The following is a 24,401-nucleotide window of genomic DNA, read 5'->3' as shown; positions in this document are numbered from 1 at the left end:
AGAACGCAGAGACAAAAAAAATTCCTCTGAGCCCCTTTAGTCCAAAGACTAGCTCAGGTGAGTTTTCCACAAAACAAAGTAGAGCCATGTCCCATAGCCAAACATTTCAGGGACTAGGCTTACACTGGCATCTCAATCTTCTGTTGGGGGAAAAAAAAAACCACACTTAGGGGCTAAGGTTACCTGGCCTTGTGCCTCAGAACACATTTGAATCATGTACTTAATTTCGTAAAACTGTTGCATGCTTGTTATCCTATACCATCTGGTGCCTCCAGATGACACTCAGTTCTTCAAAAAAAAACCCAACTCATTCACTCTACGTCAAATTTGGTGGCAGGTCAATGGGGCCCTGTTATTCAGCCTTGGGCATATTTAAGGAAGAAAATAATGTCAAATACAAACCTTCTCTTTTGTTTTCTTGTTCTCTGCTCTAAGATCTTCATATTCTCCAATTGCTATAAAACAAAAGGAAAGGCAACATTACCACATTTTGGAATTGAATTAAAATCATAAAAGGTTTAGTATAAGAAAATTCAGTTTCCAATCCACGATGCGATGGCATTAGGATGGCCAACTGCCTGATTTTATACCAGACAGTCTGATTTTCAGATTGCCCATCCATCCCTAGATGTCCTCGCGTCTTTTCAAAATTTTCCATCAGGCCTCCCTCCACCACATACCCTGCTACAGGGTACCATGGCTCAGATACAGCAACAGAGTTCACATAGACCTGGAAAGGGAAATAAAAAACTCTGTAACTAGTAGGGGATGCAAAGAGCTCCCAAGGAAGATCTAGATTAGGGTAAAGTCAGCGCAGTTCCACAAATGCGGGCTCCATGTCATCACGCTATATTGTGTGACCAGCACAGCACCTGGAAAGTCTCATGGGATTCCTTATCCGATGTTCAGTCTTGCCCCCATTGGCATGTGCATCAAAATCTCTCAGATCAGTAGCAAAAAATAACATCCTTTTGCCAATCCCAAATTGAACATATTCCAACTCATTCCGCAAAAAGAAACCAAACAACTCTTCAGTGAAAACTTAGACCCCCAGTAAGTAAATCAATCAGCAGTATTTACTGAGTGCTTGTTGTGTGCAGAGAATCAATCAATCAATTAATCGTATTTATTGAGCGCTTACTGTGTGCTCTGTACTAAGCACTTGGGAAGTACAAGTTGGCAACATATAGAGACAGTCCCTACCCAACAGTGGGCTCACAGTCTAGAAGGGGGAGACAGAGAACAAAACCAAACATATTAACAAAATAAAATAAATAGAATAGATATGTACAAGTAAAATAAATAGAGTAATAAATATGTACAAACATATATACATATATACAGGTGCTGTGGGGAAGGAAAGGAGGTAAGACAGGGGGGTGGAGAGGGGCATGAGGGGGAGAGGAAGGAGGGGGCTCAGTCCAGGAAGGCCTCCTGGAGGAGGTGAGCTCTCAGTAGAGCCTTGAAGGGAGGAAGAGAGCTAGCTTGGCGGATGTTGGGAGAGAGGGCATTCCAGGCCAGGGGGATGACGTTGGCCGGGGGTCGACGGCGGGACAGGCGAGAACGAGGCACGGTGAGGAGATTAGCGGCAGAGGAGTGGAGGGTGCAGGCTGGGCTGTAGAAGGAGAAAAGGGAGGTGAGGTAGGAGGGGGCGAGGTGATGGAGAGCCTTGAAGCCGAGGGTGAGGAGTTTCTGCCTGATGCGCAGATTGATTGGTAGCCACTGGAGATTTTTGAGGAGGGGAGTAACATGCCCAGAGTGTTTCTGGACAAAGACAATCTGGGCAGCGGCATGAAGTATGGACTGAAGTGGGGAGAGACACGAGGATGGGAGATCAGAGAGGAGGCTGATGCAGTAGTCCAGACGGGATAGGATGAGAGCTTGAACGAGCAGGGTAGCGGTTTGGATGGAGAGGAAAGGGCGGAACTTGGCAATGTTGCGGAGCTGAGACCGGCAGGTTTTGGTGACGGCTTGGATGTGACGGGTGAATGAGAGATCGGAGTCGAGAGAACTGTCCTAACAGCTTGGGAAAGAACAACAGAATAAGTAGACAAAACCCCTGCCCTCAAGAAGCTCACAATCTACTGGAGGAGACAAATGCTAAAATAAATTACCTCTAGGGGAGAGCAGCTGAATATAAAGATGTGTACATACATGTTGTGGGGCGAGGGAGTGAGATGAGCATCTAAGTGCTAAGTGCATAGGGGTGAAAAATAGGATGGAGTGACGAGAGGTCTGTCAGGGAAGATCTCCCAAAAGAGATGTAATTTAAGTAGGGTTTTGAAAATGGGGAGCACAGTGGTTCCCCAGGGAGGAAAGGAGAGGAAGTGTGAAACAGCTCTGGTGAGAGACACCAGAGTGAGACACAGTGAGTACGTTGGCAATAGAGGAGTGAAGCCAAGCAGAACTGACTGTAGTGGGAGAGGAGCGAGGACAGAGGCTAAGCAGCATGGCCTAATGGATAGAGCACGGGCCTGGGAGTCAGAGGGACCTGAGTTCTAATCTCAGCACATCATTTAATAATAATAATAGTATTTGTTAGGCACTTACTATGTGCCAAGCACTGTTCTAAGCACTGGGGTAGATACAAGGTAATGAGGCTGTCCCACATGGGGCTCACAGTCTTAATCCCCATTTTACAGATGAGGTAACTGAGGCATAGAGCAGTAAAGTGATTTGCCCAAGGTCACACAGGAGATAAGTGGCAGAGCTGGGATTACAACCAACGTCCTCTGACTCCCAAGCCCGTGCTCCTTCCACTGAGCCACTGTGTGCTGTGTGAACTTGGGCACATCATTTCACTTCCCTGTGCTGTAGTTACCTCATTTGCAAAATGGGGATTAAGGCTGTTAGCCCCATGTGGGATCTCCCCTCTAGACTGTAAGACCACTGTGGGCAGGGAATGTCTCCATTGTTGTATTGTACCCTCTCAAGGGCTTAGTATAGTGCTCTGCACACAGTAAGCATTCAATAAATACTAATGATTTATTCGTATTTATAAATACTAATTATTTAGTATAATAAATATTATATTATTATTAATATAATAGTATTGCATTATTATATTAATAATATAAGGACCATGTCCAACCCAATTTGCTTGTACCCACCCCAGTGCTTACTACATTGTCCGGCACATAATAAGCACTTAAATATCATCACTACTATTAGGAAGTAAGTTGATTGAGTTGCCTCAAAGCCAACAGACAAAAGTTTCTGTTTGATGAGAAGAGGAATGGACCACCACCGGAGGCTTTTGGGGAGGGGGGAGAAATGCAAACACAAGATCAAACAACACATTAGCCCTTATAGACCCAGAGAGATACTAATTCCAAAAACCAAAGCCCTTCATCTAAACCCCATCTCCAGGCAGGTCCATGGTTGGGAACCATTAGGAAAAACTTATCTCAAGTTGTCCAGAAAATATAAGAATAAGGGGGTGAAGGTCAAGAACGGATATATGGGTGAATGAGGTAAGGATGAGGTGGAGTAGAGGGGAAGGAGTGAGACCCTAACGTATGCACAAGACCACAAAAGGCCATGATCGACTGAAATCAACAAATGAACAGAAACTCAGAGAGAGGACACTTCCTGATCTCATGGCCAAAGACAGGATATTGAGCCAAGTGCAAGGCGCTCTGAGCTAGTTGGGCACTGCTTATACTCTAAAGTATAACACAAATTGAATATTCAAGTTTTAACTGATCCTTTTAAAAATCAATTTCATTTTAATCTACATTGTTAAAGTATGAGATGAAAAACAAACAAAGGTGTGTCTAGAGTAGTTGTAGATAAGGCACAAATGATGTATCTCTTGATTACACACACTAATGGAGGACAAAGCATACCTCAACCACACCAAATCCATAGGTAATCCAGGAATTCCTTATAGCTACAGTTTTTTTAATTTTTCTTCCTCATTCAAATTCATTCAACTGAAGCAGCATGGTCTAGTGGATAGAGCACACACAAGTCTGGGAGTCAGAAGGACCTTGGTTCTAATCCTGACCCTGCCAGTTGTCTGCTGTGCCACCTTGGACAAGTCACTTAACTTCTCTTTGCCTCAGTTACCTCATCTGTACAATGGGGATTAAGACTGGGAGCCCCATGTGGGACAGGGACTGTGTCCAATCCAATTTGCTCATATCCACCCCAGTGCTTAGTACAGCCCCTGGCACACAGGAAGCATTTAAATACCCCAAATATTACTATTAACTATAGAAGTGGGTAAAAGGAAATGAGGCTAACTGAAGCTTCATCTGTTTTTCTATTTTCTATCTTTCGGTGATTGGGCAGAGTATTGAAACTTCAAAAAATAAGTGAACTGAGACAGAGAAGGGGAAGCAATAAGAAGCAAGGATACATCCATTCACTGGTTTCACCTTAGGATAATTAAAACACTCTGAAGATGACTCTGTAGATTGCTCTGCTCCCTAATGCCTGGGAGCTATGATTTCACTCCCTGCATCTGTAGCTGGAAAGAGCAGGCACACTGAGGATGGATCTGATACACTGCATTGCCTGACAGGCCAAGACACAGAAAGGTAAGAGCTTCTTTCTCGCACTACAATAAGAAGGGGAAGATGGGGTCAGGGGATAATAAACTAGAAACTAGGAAGAGAAAGAGACGAAAGAAGGAAAAGAGGACATGAATAAAGGGGGGGAACACACAATCGATGGGAGTGAGAGTCGGGGAGAGATGGGTGGGAAAGCTAAAGAAAATAGGTACATTAAGAGAGAATCTGGAGCACTGTGAAAACAGTAAAGGAGGGAGGAGAAAAACAGAGCCATGAAAAGGACTCTTCTGCTTTATTCACGGCCATTCATGACTGGTGGTCTAATAACACTGCTCCCAAGTCCATTCTGGGGCACAGAGGTCTACTGCTCATTGCAAACAGTAAAGTCTCACGAAATCATGGCTGACATTAAGAAGTTTTATTCCTATTTCACATACCTAATCTATGCCTGAGGGCTTTTCTTTGCATTAAAGCAATTCTATTCTTCCTCTCTTACAGTGAGAGCATCCAGAAAAAACACAGTAGATTCCCCAACTTCCTGAATGCTTATTGAAGCCATTTATTAAAGAATCATTCTCCAATGCAGGCCCCCAGTAGGGGTAATTAAGTTCTCAATGATATTTAATGAATGCTTACTGGGTGCAGCACACTGTACTAAGCATTTGGGAAAGTATAATACGAGTTGGTAGACATGATCCCTACCTACAAGGAGCTTAGAGAGGGAGAGATACATTAAAATAATTCAGTCCATCTCTAGTTCTACCCCTCAAGAACCACCAAAGGCTGCCCATCCACTTACGCACCATTCATTCAATCAATCATATTTGAGCGCTTACTGTGTGTAAAGAACTTGTACTAAACACATCAAACTGAAGCTCCTTACCCTCAGCTTTAAAACACTCAGATTGTCCCATCCTACCTCACTTCACTAATATCCTACTACAGCCCAGCCCACACACTTCACTCCTGTAGCACCAGCTTACTCACTGTGCCTCGATCTCCTCTGTCTTGCTGCTGACTCCTGTCCCACATTCATCCCTCTGACCTGAAACTCCCTCCTCCTCCACGTACGCCAGACCACCACTCTCTCCATTTTCAAAGCATTGTTATGGTCACATCTCCTCCAAGAGGTCTTTCCTGATTAAGTTCTTTTTTCCCTGCCTCACTCTCCCTTCTCCATCACCTATATACTTTGATCTGTGACCTGTGGACATTTGATATTTGCCTCAACCCCACAGTCATGTACATATCTTTAATTTATATATTATAAATTATATTAATATCTGTATCCCCCTTTAGACTATAAGCTCATTATGGGCAGGGAACGTGTCCAATAATTCTGTTGTACTGTACTCTCCCAAGCACTTAGTAAAGTGCTCTGCACATAATAAGTGCTCAATGAATACCACTGGTAGACTAACCAACTCCTACCAATACATAGGATTTTTGCTCTGGCAGGAAGGCCATATCAATCAATCAATCATATTTATTGAGCGCTTACTGTGTGCTGAGCACTGTACTAAGCGCTTGGGAAGTACAAGTTGGCCACATAGAGACGGTCCCTACCCAACAGTGGGCTCACAGTCTAGAAGGGGAAGACAGAGAACAAAACAAAACATATTAACAAAATAAAATAAATAGGATATGTACAAGTAAAATAAATAAATAGAGAAATAAATACGTACAAACATATATACCTATATACAGATGCTGTGGGGAAGGGAAGGAGGTAAGGCAGGGGGAATGGAGAGGAGGAGGAAGGGGGGAGGAAGGAGGGGGCTCAGTCCGGGAAGGCCTCCTGGAGGAGGTGAGCTCTCAGTAGGGCCTTGGAGGGAGGAAGAGAGCTAGCTTGGCAGATGTGCAGAGGGAGGGCATTCCAGGCCAGGGGGATGACGTGGGCTGGGGGTCGATGGTGGGACAGGCACGGTGAGGAGATTAGCAGCAGAGGAGCGGAGGGTGCGGGCTGGGCTGGAGAAGGAAAGAAGGGAGGTGAGGTAGGAGGGGGCAAGGTGATGGAGAGCCTTGAAGCCGAGGGTGAGGAGTTTCTGCCTGATGCGTAGGTTTATTGGTAGCCACTGGAGATTTTTGAGGAGGGGAGTAACATGCCCAGAGCGTTTCTGGACAAAGACAATCCAGGCAGCGGCGTGAAGTATGGATTGAAGTGGGAAGAGATAAGAGGATGGGAGATCGGAGAGGAGGCTGATACACTAGTCCAGACGGGATAGGATGAGAGCTTGAATGAGCAGGGTAGCGGTTTGGATGGAGAGGAAAGAGCGGACCTTGGCAATGTTGCGAAGCTAAGACCGGCAGGTTTTGGTGATGGCTTGGATGTGAGGGGTGAACGAGAGAGCGGAGTCGAGGATGACACCAAGGTTGCCGGCTTGTGAGATGGGAAGGATGGTAGTACCGTCAACAGTGATGGGAAAGTCAGGGAGAGGGCAGGGTTTGGGAGGGAAGACAAGGAGTTCAGTCTTGAACATGTTGAGTTTTAGGTGGCGGGCAGACAACCAGATAGACATGTCCTGAAGGCAGAAGGAGTTGCGAGCCTGGGCGGGGGTGTGTGGAAGAGCAGCGGCAGAGATGTAGATTTGGGTGTCATCAGCGTAGAGATGATAGTTGAAGCCGCGGGAGCAAATGAGGTCACCAAGGGAGTGAGTGTAGATCGAGAACAGAAGGGGACCAAGAACTGAACCTGAGGAACCCCCACAGTAAGGGGATGGGAGGGGGAGCAGGAGCCTGCAAAAGAGACTGAGAATGAATGACCGGAGAGATAAGAGGAGAGCCAGGAGAGGACGGAGTCTGTGAAGCCAAGGTTGGATAGCGTGTTGAGGAGAAGGGGGTGGTCCACAGTGTCGAAGGCAGCTGAGAGGTCGAGGAGGATTAGGATAGAGTATGAGCCGTTGGATTTGGCAAGCAGGAGGTCATTGGTGACCTTTGAGAGGGCAGTTTCCACGGAATGTAGGGGACGGAAGCCAGACTGGAGGGGGCCGAGGAGAGAGTTGGTGTTGAGGAATTTGAGGCAGTGCATGTAGACTACTCGTTCAAGGAGTTTGGTAAGGAATGGTAGGAAGGAGATGGGGCGATAACTAGAAGGTGAGGTGGGGTCAAGAGAGGGTTTTTTTAGGATGGGAGAGACATGGGCATGTTTGAAGGCAGAGGGGAAGGAATCAGTGGAGAGTGAGCGGTTGAAGATGGAAGTTAAGGAGGGGAGAAGGGACGGAGCGAGAGATTTCATGAGATGAGAGGGAATGGGGTCAGAAGCACATGTGGCCGGAGTAGCACTTGAGAGGAGGGAGGAGAGCTCCTCTGAGGATACTGCTGGGAAGGATGGGAGAGTAGCGGAGAGTGTTGAGAGCCGGGGGGTTGGAGAAGGGGGGGGGGAGCGACTTTGGGGTGGTCAGACCTGACCTTGGGACATGTATGCCCAAGCCCATACATATCCAAGTGTGTGCATGTATGCACACGTAATTGTGTATGTCCAACTGCACCTGTTTTTTAATGTGTGTCTACCTGTATCTGAATATGAGTATGGATGTGTGTCTGGCTAAGTGTGGACATGTGACTGAATGAGCCCCCAAAGTAATGCTGCTATATTACAATTAATGATTAGATAACAGAAAAATATGTTATGTAAGATGAGCACTCATAAATAAAAGCAAAATGACCATTAAAAATAACCTGAAATACCCTGCCCACTAGGATATTCTAAAGTGGGTTATCTCATCTGATCAACACCCATCTCTTAGAATCACAGAACATTGAAAATACCTCCTTAGAAAGGTTTATGCAGGAAACATCCCCTAATGGTGAATGACGAACACTGCTATAAAAAGCTGTGTTCAATTAGGACCCTCGTCTTTTCCTCACGATACCATTGGGTCTTGCACTTAAAGCTCAGGTCTGAAGAAAGGCAAGCTATTTTTACCTAGCTTGTGAATTAAAGCATTAGAGAGGCAGGGAGAAAACACTCTTTCAAATAAAGATGATATGCTGAAATTATAATTGGAAAGAGTGTAAGGCAACCACAAAATCTGCTGAATCTTTGAGGACTACATAGACTACATCACTGGAACCTACTATGAATAAATCACACTCACAATCCTGGCCTTAACAAAGAAAAGCGGCCAGAATCTTGGCTTAGCAATCCAAGTAATATTTAACAGAATTAAGCAACTGAAAGCTGGATCAGCCTGATTGTTTTTCTAGGGAAGCAGCAAGAAGCAGCGTGGCTCAGTGGAAAGAGCACGGGCTTTGGAGTCAGAGGTCAGGGGTTCAAATCCCAGCTCCACCAATTGTCAGCTGTGTTACTTTGGGCAAGTCACTTCACGTCTCTGTCCCTCAGTTACCTCATCTGTAAAATGGGGATGAAGACTGTGAGCCCCCCGTGGGACAACCTGATTACCTTGTAACCTCCCCAGCGCTTAGAACAGTGCTTTGCACATAGGAAGTGCTTAATAAATGCCATTATATAGTCAAAGAGTTGTTCTTGATATAAAGGACTGTGGCTTCAATACACAACTACCCCTATATGTAATCAGAACATGCCATCTCTCAAACTGAAGGGAAAAAAAAGCCTTGGGTCTACAATGGATGCTAAAGCAAAGCAAGGTTCTCATTGTGGGCAGTAAATGTATCTGTTCTATTGCACTCGCCCAAATGCTTAGTAAAGTGCTCTGCACACAATAAGCACTCAGTAAATAAGATTGACCGACTGACTAGTATTGGTTTTAAGAACTGCATCCCCTCTCTGATAGCACTTGGCTTTTCAGTTGGATTTGCAAGTAGATTCACTGACAATACTCTGAATTTCCATGCCACGAGCTTGTTTCAGTAGAATCTGTCATTCTGGCCAAGATTCTCCATAAGGCTACCCAAATGTTCACTGCAAATGAATGTCAGGAACCATCTGTGAAATTCCGGGAATGCAGCAATGACAGGAAGACTCAATAAAAGCCATAAACTGGTTGATTGATTGGCACTTAAGACCTGGAGAGAAGTCTCCCTAAAACCCACCAACTCCAGGAGTGATTCTCTGGCTAACTCCCACCCTCTCATCTCATCACCCTATTAGTATCCTCAGCACTCAAGTGTTCACTGCTTGATTAACTAAGCTCACTGTGGCCAGGGAATGTATCTACCAATGCTGTTGCATTGTACTCTCTCAAGCGTTTAGAACAGTGTTCTGAACATATTGATGATGATGATTCCACTTCTGCATTTCAGTTTTGTTTCCTTTTGCAATTACTAGTTTTCCCTACTTATTTTTGACTCTGTTTCCCCTCACTCCCACTGTACCTAAACTATCGATGTCTACCCATCTATCTCCCAGGTAAGGTTGACTGCAGAGACTGTGTACTCTACCACTTTGTATATTCCCAAGCTACTAGTACAGTGCTCTGCTCACAGTAGATCTCTAATCAATTGTATTTACCTAGAGCTTACTGTGTGCAGAGCACTGTATTATATGCGCTTGGGAGAATACGATAATAGAGCTGGTAGACTTTCTCATGGTATTTAAGTGCTTACTATGTGCCAGGCCCTGTACTAAGCACGGGGATAGATACAAGGTAATTAAGTTGGACACAATCTACGTCCCACATGGGGTTCAAAGTCTGAATTGCTGAGAAGCAGCATTGCCTAGTGGATAGCGCATGGGCCTGGGAGTCAGAAGGACCTGGGTTCTAATCCTAGCTCCACCACTTGTCTGCTTTGTGACCTTGGACATGTCATAACTTCTCTGTGTCTCAGTTTCCTCATCTGTAAGATGGCAATCAAATTATACTCCCTCCTACTTAGACTGCAAGCCCCATGTGGGCAGGGACTGGGTCCAACCTGATTATCTTGAATCTGCCACAGCACTTAGAACAGTGTTTGGCACACAATAAGTGCTTAACACATCATCATTACTATTACTTGGACCCACAAAGTCAGCAATTTCCTGTCTGTTTATGCTTTTGACCTTGATGTCTTTACAGTGGCTCAACTCAAGAAAGTGAGGGTTTGGGGGGAAAGTGTGGTTTCCAAAACCCTCCACTGATTTCCCAGATCCTCCACATCAAACCAAAAGTCTTCATGCTCGGCTTCAAGGATCTCACTCGATTAACCCCACCTTAAATAACTGATCTCTTCACTATCTACCCCCCCCACTGCTTTCCCTGTTCCTTTCAAGCTCATCTTCCAACTGTACTTCACTCTCACCTTTGTTCCTGACCCACACTGTTCCCCCAGGCTGGAACCCCCTTACCTCCAAAATACGACAGACCACATTCAGTGCCCTCCTAAAACCCCACCCCTTTCAACAAGTCTCCCGCAATATGTTCCCAGTCCTACAAACCCTCCAGCATCTACGTACTGATTAATAATCACCTTGAGCACTTCTGTATATTTAATGGTATCTGTTAAGCATTTACTATGTGCCGAGCACTGGGGTAGATACCTATGCCTGGAACATAGTAAGTGCTTAAATACCACAATTATTACTATTACTATTATTATTAAGTGATTTGCCCAAGGTCACACATCAGACAAGTGGCAGGGCTGGGATTTAAACCAGGTCCACCTGACTCCCAGGTCTGTACTCTATCCTCTAGGCCACACTGGTTTTCTGTATAGTACAGCACTTAGTATAGTGCATAGTAGCCAGTAGGCACTCAAATACTATAGTACTACAAATGCCAAGCCTCTCCCATGATTCCCTGATGGGAAACTTCATCACAGCATGATGAGCTTGGCACGAGTCAAGGGTGCGAGCTAGGGTGTAGCAGGTGACGGAAAGCTAGTGTAGAGTTCGATCTCGTTGCAACTAGACCTGGAGAGCCACTGGAGGCTTTTGTCTCTATACATCTGGATTCTGCAGATCCGTTTCAATGCCACCAGAAATAAATGACATCCTTACATGCCTCCAGGGCTAAATTATAAATATTCCGTGAATAAGATCTCTGGCTCAGCAGTGGAAATAGCTAAATCAGCCAACTCTCTGCTCAATAGACCACTTACTTACACAAACGTTGCTGTCTTTCCTGTTCAAGGATGGCAATCGACCATTGGTATTTATTGAGTGCAGAGCATTTGAGAGTACGGAATACAACCCCTACAGGTGGTACTATTGACAGTGAGCCTAGCCACACATAGGGGTGAAACAACCAATCGATGACCAACACTGCATCCTACACTAGGGCATTTGTATTGAAAACTTGCCCTCCTCCGACCTTTTGCATTTGCTACTTGCAGTGCCTGCTTACTGTTTCTGAATCTGCCGCTTGGACTCCTGGTCTTTAAAAAGTATCCACTCAAAGTCAACAACCTCTTCCTTGATGTCCCACCCCAGGCTGGTCCGCCTGCTGCAGATGTCTTCCTGCAGCCTAATGTCCTACTACATTGCTTGCCTTTAAAGGAGTTTGTTCTACTCTCCCAGCTGGCATAGGTTCCATTTTAATTCATCATGCAACAGCTACTTGGGTATCCCGTATTGATTTCCAACCTCCTCAGATAACCTGCTTAGCAGAGCTGAACTGCTTTGAACAATGCTACACTGCTGATGGACTGAGAAAGCACATCCTAGAGAATTGGCATGGTCTAGTGGAAAGGTCTGGGTATAGGCATAGGCAATGGGGAAAGCGGTGGGGGTGGGGGGTGTGTGAATAGGGGGTTTTATCAGGGAAGGCCTCTTGAAGGAGATATGACTTTAGTAGGGCTTTGAAGTTGAGGAGAGTGATAGTCTATCAAATAATAATAACACTAATAATGATAGCATTTATTAAGCGCTTACTATGTGCAAAGCACTGTTCTAAGCACTGGGGAGGTTATAAGGTGATCAGGTTGTCCCACAGGGGGCTCAGAGTCTAAATCCCCATTTTACAGATGAGGTAACTGAGGCCCAGAGAAGTTAAGTGTCTTGCACAAAGTCACACAGCTGACAATTGGTAGAGCTGGGATTTGAACCCAAAACCTCTGACTCCAAAGACCGTACTCTTGCCACTGAGCCATGCTGCTTCTCTCTAGGAAGAGAGAGGTAGTTTCAGGCCCGAGAGAGGGTGTGGGCAAGGGGTCAGCAGCGAGAAAGACAAGACTGAGGTACAGGGAGGAGGTTGCCATTACAGGAGCACAGTGTGGGGGTGGGCTGGGTTCTAGTAGGAGACCAGAGAGGTATGGTATGAGAGCAGTGAGGTGAGGTAGGAGGGGGCAAGGGGATTGAGTGATTTAAAGCTTATGGTAAGGAATTTCTATTTAAAACTGAGGTGGATGGGTTACCACAAGAGGTTCTTGAGTTGTGGGGAAACATGGAATAAATGTTGTAAAAAAAAAAATGATCCGGGTAGCAGAGTGAACTATGGACTGGACTGAGGAGAGACAGAAGGCAGAGAGGTCAGCAAGGAGGCTGATAGTGTAATCAAGGAGAGATATGATAAGTGATAGATTAACGTGGAAGCAGTTTGGATGTTGTAAAGGTTGAACCAACAGGAGTTCGCGATGGACTGGATATGTGGGTTGAATGAGAGAGAGGAGTCTAGGTTAACACCAAGGCTTGTGAGACAGGAAGGATGGTGGTTCTGTCTACAGTGATGGAAAAATCAGGGGAAGGTCAGGGTTTGGTTAGGAAGATACGGAGTACTGTTTTGGACATATTAAGTTTGAGGTGTCGGCAGGACATCCAAGTAGAGATGTCTTGAAGGCAGGAGGAAATGTGAGACTGCAGAGAGGGAGAGACATCATGGCTGGAGATGTAGATTTGGGAATAAATCTGCATTGAAGTAATCAGTCAGCGGTATTTACTTAAAGCTTATTGTGTGCAGAACACTGTACTAAGAACTTGGGTTAAGTACAACACAACAGAGTTGGCAGGCACGTTCTCTACCCATAAGGAGTTCAGAGTCTACAGGGGAAGGCAGGCATTAAAATAGGCAACCTCTGTGGGGCAGAGGGTGGAGTGAATATCAAGTGCTTATAGGACACAAAGCCAAGGGCAAGGGCAATGCAAAAGGGAGAGGGAGTAGGGGAAATGAAGGTTTACTCGGGTCTTTAGCACTACTGAAGCCGCACAGTGCATGGAACATGACCCTGGCCAGGTAATTCAAAATGGTTTTCCATGTACTGACTTTACTTCCATTCAAGCCTAACCTTGTGCTTTCGGTTCTTTGAAAAAGATGTCAAAAAGAACTAAAAAAGCTGCAATTGCTTTGGGCTGGGGATTTTCTCTCAGTTGGCTGAAGGCAGCAGAAATATTCCCAGTCTTGAAAGGTGCCTAGGACTTCAACAGTTCCCTTTAAGACATATATGTATTTTATGTGGGTAATAGTTTTATATGAATGTTTTTTGAGAGCCTAACAGCTTGTGCGTTGATCATCTCGATGCTTTCTGGCCAGAATCAAAATTTATGGCAAAGATAAAGACAAGTTATCCTGTCTTACAAATATGGTCTTCCAAACATGTGTGAATGCAAAATCATTTGGACAGTAAGCTCTGAAGGAAGATACCATATGTCCTAGCTCTACTGTATTGCACTCTCCCAATACTGTGCAAAGCAAGTGCTAAAAAAATATGATTGACTGATTCACTATAATCCATTACTAAGCAGGGAAAAGTGCTGTGGAGCTGAAGAGGGAGTGAATAACGGGAGGAACAATCAGGGTGATGTAGAAGGGAGTGGGAAAAGAGGAAATAAAGGCTTGGTCAGGGAAGGTCTCTTGGAGGAGATGTGCCTTCAATAAGGCTTTGAAGGTGGGGAGAGTAATTGTCTGTCAAATATGGAAAAGGAGGACATACCAGGCCAGAGGCAGAACGTGGATGAGAGGTTGGCAGTGAGATAGACGAGATTGAGATACAGTGAGTAGGTTGTCATTAGAGGAGTGAAGTGTGTGGGCTGGGGTGTAGGAGGAGAGCAACAATGCAAAGTAGGAGGGGGCAAAGTGATTGAGTCCTTAAAAGCCAAAGGTAAGGAGTTTCTCTGATGCGGAGGTGCATCAAATCAAGGGAATGTGTCTGTTTACTGTATTGTACTCTCCCAAGCACTTAGTACTTGCACACAGGAAGCACTCAGTAAACATGACAATGAAAATAACAGGGTTCACATCATAACGTTAGCAACAGAAGCACCTACTGTGTAGAAAATGATGAATGCCCTCAGCTGGTATCCACTAGCAGGACAAACTGTATCACGAGGGGCAGATTCTGCCCAACTGACCTGAACAGTCTTTGCACTGTGACCTCCATATGGGACAGGGAGACTGAATCCAACCTGACTATTCTGTGTCTACCCCTGTGCTTAGTACAGAGCTTGGCACATAGTAGGTGCTTAACAAATGTCATACTCATCAGCAACAAAAAAGGCAGTAGGACTGGCAACTGGGCAGGATTCCACAGCTGAGATTTTTCTGGGCCTAAACATCTATCAGTGAAACCCAAAGAACATCAGGACTAACTCAATCTCAACTTGAAAATAGGTAATAACACATCAGCGCTCTGACTTCAAATAACAGAAGGCAGTAATATAACTTTCTGAAAAGATATAATATAGCTAATTATACAGCTCCCTGGAAGGGAACATACAATGTTTTGAAGTCATTCTGCAAGGAAGTAGGTGTGATTGAGGAGACACAAAGCCCTGAGAAGAGTAAGTATAAATTAGCGATTGTTCCAATTATTATGACATGCTCAATCATTATCCTTCACAACCTTCTTCAGGGACAACCTCAATCACAACATTTCTCAGGTTTTATCTAATGCCAGACTATCACCGTATGATTGTAAACCCAGGCCAGAGCTACGTTTCTGGTGGCTCCCTGCAAGATTAGACTTGGGAGCAAAGGTTTGGGGTTGGAGGAGTGGAAATTCCACCACTCCAACACTCTCAAGCTGGCTCTGAGCAGGCCCTGGGCTGGGAGCCAGTTAGTGAGGTGGGACAAATCAGAGGAACTTCTGAAACCACTGGGCTTAAGCCAAATGGCAGAGTTTCCACCAGCCAGAAAAGATTCACCTCGACCTAAGGGCTCCCAACGAACTGAGGAGCTGCAGTAGTTGCTGCTTCACCTCACCTGCGTTTACCCAACACCGCTGTCAACAAAGCTGATGCATTATTTATTCATTGAAAGATGGTACTTTATTCATATTCATGTGTTTGATTCATATTAATGTTTGAGTCATATTAATGTGTTTTGTTCATATTAATTTGCCTATCTATATTGATGCATTTTATCATATTAATGTCTGTCTCCCTCTCCAGACTGTATGCTCGTTATGGGCAGGGAACATGTCTGCTAATTCTGTTCTATTGTACAGTAGGTGCTTAGTAAAGTGTTCTGCACATAGTAAGCCCTGAATAAATACGACGGTTACATTCAATCAATCGGTATTTACTGAGTGCTTACTGGATGCAGAGCATTGTACTAAGCTCTTTGGAGAGTACAACGAAGTTGACAGACATGTTCCCTGCCTACAGGGAGATTATATTCAACACAGTTGGTGTACAGCACACTTGATTCTACCCCAGTGCTTAGAACAGTGCTTGGCACAAAGTAAGCGCTTTACAAATACCACAATTATTATTTTTTTATCACACCTACCTTCATTTGGAAAACCTTGGAGTGGGATGTGCAGAAATGATTAGGATGTGAAAAATCTCTCATTATTCAATAATATGTCTACACAGGTAGAATCCTAAAATAGAACACACCAAGCAGGATGATGACTCATCCGAAAGGCTCTTAAAAGCTTGCGTCATTAGAAAAAGAAGAAAATGCACTTTATCCTCACATGAGGTTTTTTTTCTGTTTGCCTTAGAGGCAGTGGAACTTGGGCCTGCAGGAAAAACTATCACTCACAGGGCTCCTAACAAATTTTGTTCCTTACTGGCTTTTCCTCAAAGTAACTACTCCATCTGATTCCTAACAGCACAAAAACCAACTGGAACAATGGGGAGAACCTAATCCGTACCTCTCCTTGCACTTAAGCCCAATAAGTCACAGACAACCAGATCGGGTAAGACTTGCTCAAATGAAGGTCTTATGAATGGTCCAATTACAGTCACATGGGAAGCAATTGAGAAGCAGCGTGGCCTAGCGGATAGAGCACAGGCTTGGGAGTCAGATGGATCAGGGCCTCAGCTCTGCCATTTGTCTATTGTGTGACCATGGGCAAGTCACCTAACTTCTCTGTGCCTCAGTCTCCTCATCTGTACAATAGGATTAGGACGGGAAGCCCCAAATGGGACATGGACTGTGTCCAACCTGATTAGCTTGTATCTACCATAGCACTTAGTACAGTGCCTGGCAGATAGGACGAACTTAAATACCATTAAAAAAACAAACAAAAAAAATAAATTTCAGAGAATATGGTAAGTAAGATTACTACTGCACTCTGAAGGTTTCAAGTCCTCCTGGTCCATTGAATGGCTTTCAAAAGATGATAATCATTTCATAAAACCTGAGTTTCCAGAAGACTTCCAGTTATTCTGTTAGCTTTTAGGTGGGAGCCTTGTCCACTGCTATATGATCAATCAATGGTGTTTATTAAACTCTCTGCATGAAGGGCACTGTACTAAGTGTTTCAGAGAGTACAAATTTAAGAGTACTCAAGGATCTTACAGTCTAGAGGGAGGAACAGATATTCATTCATTCAATCGTATTTATTGAGCGCTTACTGTGTGCAGAACACTGTACTAACTGCTTGGGAAGTACAAGTCGGCAACATATAGAGACGGTCCCTACCCAACAACGGGCTCACAGGGGGAGACAGACAACAAAACAAAACATGTAGACAGGTGTCAAAACCATCAGAATAAATAGAATTATAGCTATATGCACATCATTAGCAAAATACATAGAATAGTAAATATGTACAAGTAAAATAGAGTAATAAATCTGTACAAATATATACAAGTGCTGTGGGGAGGGGAAGGAGGTGTGTGGGGGGAAATGGGAAGGAGGAGAGGAAAAAAGGGGCTCAGTCTGGGAAAGACTCCTGGAGGAGGTGAGCTCTCAGTAGGACTTTGAGGGGAGGAAGAGAGCTAGTTTGGCAGATGTGTGGAAGGAGGGCATTCCAGGACAGGGGAAGGATGTGGGCCGGGGGTTGAATGCGGGACAGGCTAGAACGAGACACAGTGAGGAGGTTAATGGCAGATAAGCGGAGGACGTGGGCTAGGCTATAGAAGGAGAGAAGGGAGGTGAGGTAGGAGGGGGCAAGGTGGAGAGCTTTGAAGCTGAGAGTGAGGAGTTTTTGCTTGATTCACAGGTTGACAGGCAACCACTGGATATTTTTGTGGAGGGGAGTGTTTCTGCACAAAGATAATCTGGGCAGCAGAGTGAAGTATAGACTGAAGCAGGGAGAGACAGGAGGATGGGAGATCAGAGAGGAGGCTGATGCAGTAATCCAGTCGGGATAGGATGAAAGATTGAACCAACAAGGTAGTGGTTTGGATGGAGAGGAAAGGGCGGATCTTGGCAATGTTATGGAGGTGAAACCAGCAGGTTGGGAGAGGAAATGATGGAGATTCCCTAGTTTGGGGGGATCCCCTCTCCACCCCACCCCCAAGCCAAGAGCTGAAACCTCAATTTAAAAGAAATTCTTAATTTGAACAGAGCCTCAGGACACATAAATGGCAGAGCTGAGACCTTGGTCCTTCTGACTCCCAGGCTCATGCTCTATTCCCTAGGCCATGCTGCTGAGGTAACTGAGGCACAGAGAAGTTAAGTGACTGCAGACAGGTGGCAGAGCCAGGTTTAGAACACAAGAGCTCTGACTCCCAAGCCTGTGTCCTTTCCACTATGTCATAGTGCTTCTCTCCTACACTTCTTCAATCCATGATTACATTTGATTTAAGCATCTGTCAAATCCACCAATTAAAGATCTTAGAAATAGGTTTCACTATGAATTCCCATTTCCTGTAGACCTTAAGCTCCTTTTGAACAGCAATTGTATCTACCAACATTTTTATGGTATTTATTACACCCTTATGTGTCATGCACTGTTTTAAGCACTGGGAGAGATGCAAGTTAATCAGATTGGATACAATCCATGTCCCACATGCAATTCACAGACTAAGTAGAGGGAGAACAGGTACTTAATCCCCATTTTACAGCCTGTTGTATTGAGCTTTCCCAAAAGCCCAGTACAATGCTCTGCACAAAGTAAGCACTTAACAAATGTCATTGCCTAGTTTGGAAAAACGTGCTTGAGTACACTTCACTTGGGAGCAATCCCCTGGAGGTGAAAAACTGAAAAATTCTCATTCCCTGGGTGTAGGCAGTCCAATGACTTTCAGGAAACAGAATGCTCTGCCCCAATTAACGAGATTACAGGGGATTCAACTCTATTTGAGTTCTTACTACGTGCAGAGCACTGTACTAAACACTTGGGAGAGTACACAATAATAGAGTTGGTAGACATGTTCCCTGCCCACAAGGAGCTTGCGTACTCTAGATTGAAAGCTCCTCCTGGGCAGAGAATGTGCCTCCCAACTCTGTTGTACTGCACTCTCCCAAGTGCTTAGTGCAGTGCTCTGCACACAATAAGCACTCAATATATACCATTGACTGAATGAAGGTGGGAACCTTAATGTAACTACCTCCCACACGAGTTGGTATCTAATTTCAACTACCCAAGACAATAAAAAATAATAATAGCAATAATACATGATATTTCTTAAGCACTTACTCTAGGCCAAGCACTGTACTCAGCACTAGGGGAGATGCAAGCTAATCAGGTTGGACACAGTCCCTGTCCCACATAGGGCTCACAGTCTTAATCCCCATTTTACAGATGAGGTAACTGAGGCACAGAAAAGTGAAGTGACTTTTCCAGGGTCAACACAATAGGCAAGTGGTGAAGCTGGGATTAGAGCCCACTCTCCATCCCTAGGCCATGCTGCTTCTCAACCTGGTAAAGGAGCAAAAGTCCTGCTATTGGCCATGGTCAAGACTAACACGGAGTGGGCTGGCCATGGCAGGAAGTGGTAAGTGCCAGCAGGCGGCAACGACATGGAAGGGGCTGCCTTGGGCTCTGTCCTCAGCATCTCCAGGAAGAACTCCTGGGGGTACCAGCTGTCACACTTCCAGGCAGCATGGCCTGGTAGAAAGAGGCCAGGCCTAGAAGTCAGAGGACTTGGGTTCTAATTCCGGCTCTACCAATTTTCTACTGTGTGACGTTGGGCAAATCACTTCACTAGGCCTCAATTACCTAATCTGTAAAATGGGAACTAAGAGTATGAGTCCCATGTGGGACAGGGACTGTATCAAACCTGATTAACTTGTATCTACCACGTCGCTTAAAACAGTGCTTAACTGTTATTAACATTATTATTATCATCATTCTTCTGTGTCCTTTTCTTCCCTGTTCCAGTCCTTTCTTTTTCTTTCTCTCTGGCACAGCAGTTCTGTCTCCTGGAAGCCCCACCCCCGTCCCACTTTGAGCTCCAGAAATCTGGTCCCTTTGGACCCCCCCGGCAAACTCCACACACTGGCCTAGTTATTCTACTACCAGCTGCTGACCTTGATGAAAGCAGCTCTCTGAGCCAGGACAAGTGTTGACACACTGATTAATAAGTTGCTAAAAAATGAAGCTTGACAAAACACATTTCAGGCTGGGAAAGCTCAGCTCCTGTGTGTGCAGAGAAAATGGGAACTAGCCCAAAGCAGAACTAAAGATGGAAGATGAGGGTGTGCCCTAGAGAGGGGCAGGGTGTCCCTGGAGCTGAAAGGATCCCGGGGTGGGGGGAGGAGCATATTCGATCCCTTGCCAGTGCCCCCGATCAGATGCAAAAGCAGGGATCTGTCCATCGGTCGGCCCTGCCGGACACCGCAGCCGCTTTGCATTTTTCACATCTGCCGCAGTCCTTTGGAGCGGGGAGGCAGTCGAGGGGCCCGGACCCGCTGTTTAATACTGATCTGCTCCCGTACAGGCGGAGCCCCACCCGGGGGAGGGGAAGGGAAGGGGGAGAGGAGGTGAAGGAAAAGAGAAGGGGAAAAAGAGGAGGAGGAGGTGCAGGAAAAGAGAAGGGAAAAAAGAGGAGGAGGAGGTGGAGAAAAAAAGAAGGGGAAAAATAGGAGGAGGTGGTGGAGGAAACGAGAAGGGAAGAAAGAGGAGGTGGTGGTGGAGGAAAAGAGAAGGGAAAAAAGAGGAGGTGGAGGAAAAGAGAAGGGAAAAAAGAGGAGGTGGAGGAAAAGAGAAGGGAAAAAAGAGGAGGTGGAGGAAAAGAGAAGGGAAAAAAGAGGAGGAGGTGGTGGAGGAAGAGAGAAGGGAAAAAGAGGAGAAGGTGGAAAAGAGGAGTAAAAAGGAAGAGGTGAAGAAGAGGGGAAAAAAGAGGAGGTGGAGAAGAAGAGAAAAGAAGGTGGAGATGGAGAGGAAAAAAGAGGAGGTGGAGGAGAAGAGGAGAAGGTAGAGAAGAAGAGGGGGAAAAAAGAGGAAGAGGTGGAGGAGAAGGAGGAGCTGGAAGAGAAGAGGAGGAGGTGGAGGAAAGGAGGAGGAGACGGCATCCTGCGGGCGCGGCAGGAGCCCCGCCCCGCCCCGAGGCCCGTGCCCCCCTGGCCGGGTCCCCCGGCCGGGCCTCGCGATCCGCGCCCGGCGATCCGTGCCCGCTGTACGGCGGGGGGCAGAGCCTCTGTACCTTGGTCCTTGAGGCTGGTGATGAGCTGCAGCTGCTTCTCCTCCTCGTCCGCGCTGTTCATGCCTAAGGCCGCGGCTGGGGCTGGGGCTGCCGGTGCCTCTGGGGCCGCCCGGGCTCCCGGGGCTGCCGGTGCCAAAGCCAGAGCGGCGGTGGCGGCGGGTGGGAGCCGCAGGGGCGCAGGCGGAGGGAGGGAGGGCGGGGGCCGCGGGGCGCCCGGGCGGGCACGGCTGGGCACGGCGGCGGGGGGGCGATGCCTTGGCGGTTACCGGAAGTTCCGTTGCCCACCCGCCTCCTCCTTCTCCTCCTCCTCCTTCCTCCCGCACACCGAGATCAGCCCGTTTACCTGCGGCCCAGGAGGCGGAGGCGGCGGCGGCTACACCTGGACGCGCTCCGCGGGACCTCACCTCGCCCCGCCCCTCCACAGCCCTCCTCCTTCTCCTTCTCCCCCTCCCCCTTCTTCTTTTCCTTCCTGCTGCTCCTTCTCCTTCCTGATCCCTTCTCCTTTCCCTTCCCGTTACTCCTGATCCTTTTCCTGACTGCTACTTCTTCTTTCCCTTCCCGCTGCTCCTGTTCCTTCTCCTTTTCCTCCCTCCTACTCCAGCTCCTTTTCTTTCCTACCACTCCTGCTCTTTTTCCTTCCTGCTACTTCCTGCTCCTTTTCATTCCTGCTACTCCCGCTTCTTCTCCTTTTTCTCCCCGCTATTCCTTATCCTTTTCCTCCCTGCTACTCCTTTCCTTTTCCTCCCTGCTGCTCCTGCTCCTTTTCATTCCTGCTATTCCTGTTTTCCTTCCTGCTGCTCCTGCTCCTTCCCGTTCCCGCTGGTCCCCCTCCTCTTTCTTGCTCTTGCACCTGCTCCTGCTCCCGCGATCCATGCGGGGGAGCGGGCGGGGACTAACGGGATTGGGAAGCGACGGGACGGGATGCGCGCTCCGCTTCGCTTTGCTCCCCCTGGCAAGCACTACGACCAGAAATATAGCGGTTTTGGAGAAGAGGAGGAGGTGGAGGAGGAGAGGAGGTGGAGGAGGAGAGGAGGTGGTGGAGTAGGAGAAGAGGAGGTGGAGGAGAAGAGAAGAGAAGGTGGAAGAGAAGAGAAGAGGAGGTGGAAGAGGTGGGGGCGAAGAGGAGGAGGTGGAGAAGAGGAAGAGGTGGAAGAGGAGAGGAGGAGGTGGAGAAGAGGAAGAGGACAAGCCCGTGATGCCCACCGAGCCCATTAAGCCCAGATCAAGCAGGAAGCAGCTTGCAAGCAGCTCAAGAACACGAACATTGTGTTCTTACCGGCAAACTCTCCCCAACCCCCTCAGGACGCTGAAATAGATGGAAGGGCGAGGATAAAGCGCTGCCCACACCCCCTCCCTGGAAAACTGTGAAGATATGTTTTCTCATTAGATTTTTATCTCCTCATTCCAGTCATCCAGTGCCAACAGACTAACTTGCTCCAACAGCTGGATTGAGAGCGGATTGCTCAGTGGCTGGGCAACCTGCCTCGCCCCCCAAGGCATAATAATAATGATGGAATTTGTTAAACACTTACTATTTGCCAAGAGCTGTTCTAAGTGCTGGGGTAGATACAAGGCTATCAGGTCTCACGTGGGGCTCACAGTCTTAATCCCCATTTTACAGATGAGGTAACAGACACAGGGAAGTTAAATGACTTGTCCAAAATCACACAGCTGACAAGTGGAGGAGCTGGGATTAGAACCCATGACCTCTGACTCCCAAACCCATGCTCTTTCCACTAAACCACAGTGCTTCTCTAAAAAATTTTTAATCCCACCACCGCGGCTCCAGGCACAGAGCGATCCGCGGACAGAGCGGTCTGCAAATGAGGTACCCATGAGCGCTGGAAATCAATCAATCAGTGATGATTTATTAAGCACTTACTGGCTCATAGTCTGAGTAGGAGGTAGAACCGGTAGATAATCCATATTTTCTAGATGAAGAAACCGAGGCACAGAAAAGTTGTGGCTTGCCCAAGGTCATCCAACAGACAAGCGGCAGAGCAGGGATTAGAACTCAAGGCCTACAGTCTAAGTAGGAAAAATAAGTAGTTAACCTCTATTTTACAGATGAAGAAACAGGCGTAATGAAATGACTTGCCCAAGGTCATATGGCTGGCAAATGTTAGTCAGGATTCAAACTCATGTCCTCTGACTCCCAGCCCATACTGCTTTCCAAGGGACTTCATAGGTCTAGACAACGCTTACTATAGGCAGGGAATGTGTCTGTTATATTGTGTTGTACTATTCCAAGCTCTCAATAAATACGATTGATTGATCGATCGAGATTTCCAGCCACATATGCAGAGTAGCACAATCTCAGCTGCATCTTTGAATATGAAAACAGAGGTGAGACATGAATGTGACAAATAGAAATAACCCATAATATCTAAATCCGCTCCCTTCTCCCCACACTGTTTGAACTCAACTCAGGTGAAGCAAGAGCAGTCTGCTAGGAACAAATAGAAAATGACACCTCAAAAGATAATGATGGGTGCCTGTGAAAGGATGATGCCAATTAGGGAAGGATTTCATACTTTTCAATTACCACCCACTCACTAGTAATATTGAGAATCTCCTATTACCCTTATTCTTACAGTTAGTACTGATTTTTGCACATCTACAATGATTCTTGTCTCCTTTTTGAGTTTGTAAACTCCCAGAAGGCTGTTCCTGTCAACCAATCCTTTCTAGTGGGTTCTAAAAGCATTTAGCTCAGTGGGCATTCAGTAAATTGCCAAAAGCATTTATTGAGTGGGTGCTATGTGCACAACACTGCACTGGGACTTGAGAGTGTGTGCAAAAAGTAGATGACAGTAACTGCCCTCAAGGAGCTTTTAATTCAATGCAGGAGACAGAAGGCACAGATTGTAGACGTGTAGTGGGAATAAAAGGAAAATCATATTTACAAACATTAAATCTGAAGTGATGAAGCAATTGCAGTTGTGTACACAGGCAACAGTAACAGTTGAGAGCAGGTATCATGTAGACTAGCTCTATTGTACTTTCCCAAGTGTTCAGTCAATAGACATTATTGCCTTCTTTTTTATGGTATTTGTTAAGTGCTAACTTTGTGCCAGCCACTATACTAAGCACTGGGGTAGATACAAACTAATCATGTTGGAACATGGGGCTCACAGTCTTAATCCCTGTTTTACGGATGAGGTAACAGGCACAGAGAAGTGACTTACCCAAGGTCTCACAACAGACAAGTGGCAGAGCCGGGGTTAGAACCCAGGTTCTTCTGACTCCAGCCCCATGCTCCAACCATTAGGCCACACTTCTTCCATTTC

The 24,401-nt window shown here is 46.2% G+C and overlaps 1 protein-coding gene across 2 annotated transcripts in view; it reads right to left on the bottom strand.

The window, feature by feature from the left end:
- Positions 1 to 21,252, bottom strand: part of SHTN1 (shootin 1) — a 117,255-nt gene extending 96,003 nt beyond the window's left edge. For both annotated transcript variants that reach the window (XM_038757686.1, XM_038757687.1), the window contains exons 1-2: positions 21,112 to 21,252; positions 403 to 455 (exon numbers count right to left, since the gene is read on the bottom strand). In XM_038757686.1, the coding sequence (XP_038613614.1) occupies positions 403 to 455; positions 21,112 to 21,172 (114 nt within the window). In that variant the 5' untranslated portion in view covers positions 21,173 to 21,252. The remainder of the gene's footprint in view (positions 1 to 402; positions 456 to 21,111) is intronic.
- Between the last annotated feature and the right edge of the window lie 3,149 nt (positions 21,253 to 24,401).

This window comes from Tachyglossus aculeatus, chromosome 16, assembly GCF_015852505.1.
Source record: "Tachyglossus aculeatus isolate mTacAcu1 chromosome 16, mTacAcu1.pri, whole genome shotgun sequence".
Taxonomy (NCBI): Eukaryota; Metazoa; Chordata; class Mammalia; order Monotremata; family Tachyglossidae; genus Tachyglossus; species Tachyglossus aculeatus.
Note: the sequence above shows the minus strand (reverse complement) of the source record. Positions and strands in the feature narration are given on the sequence as shown.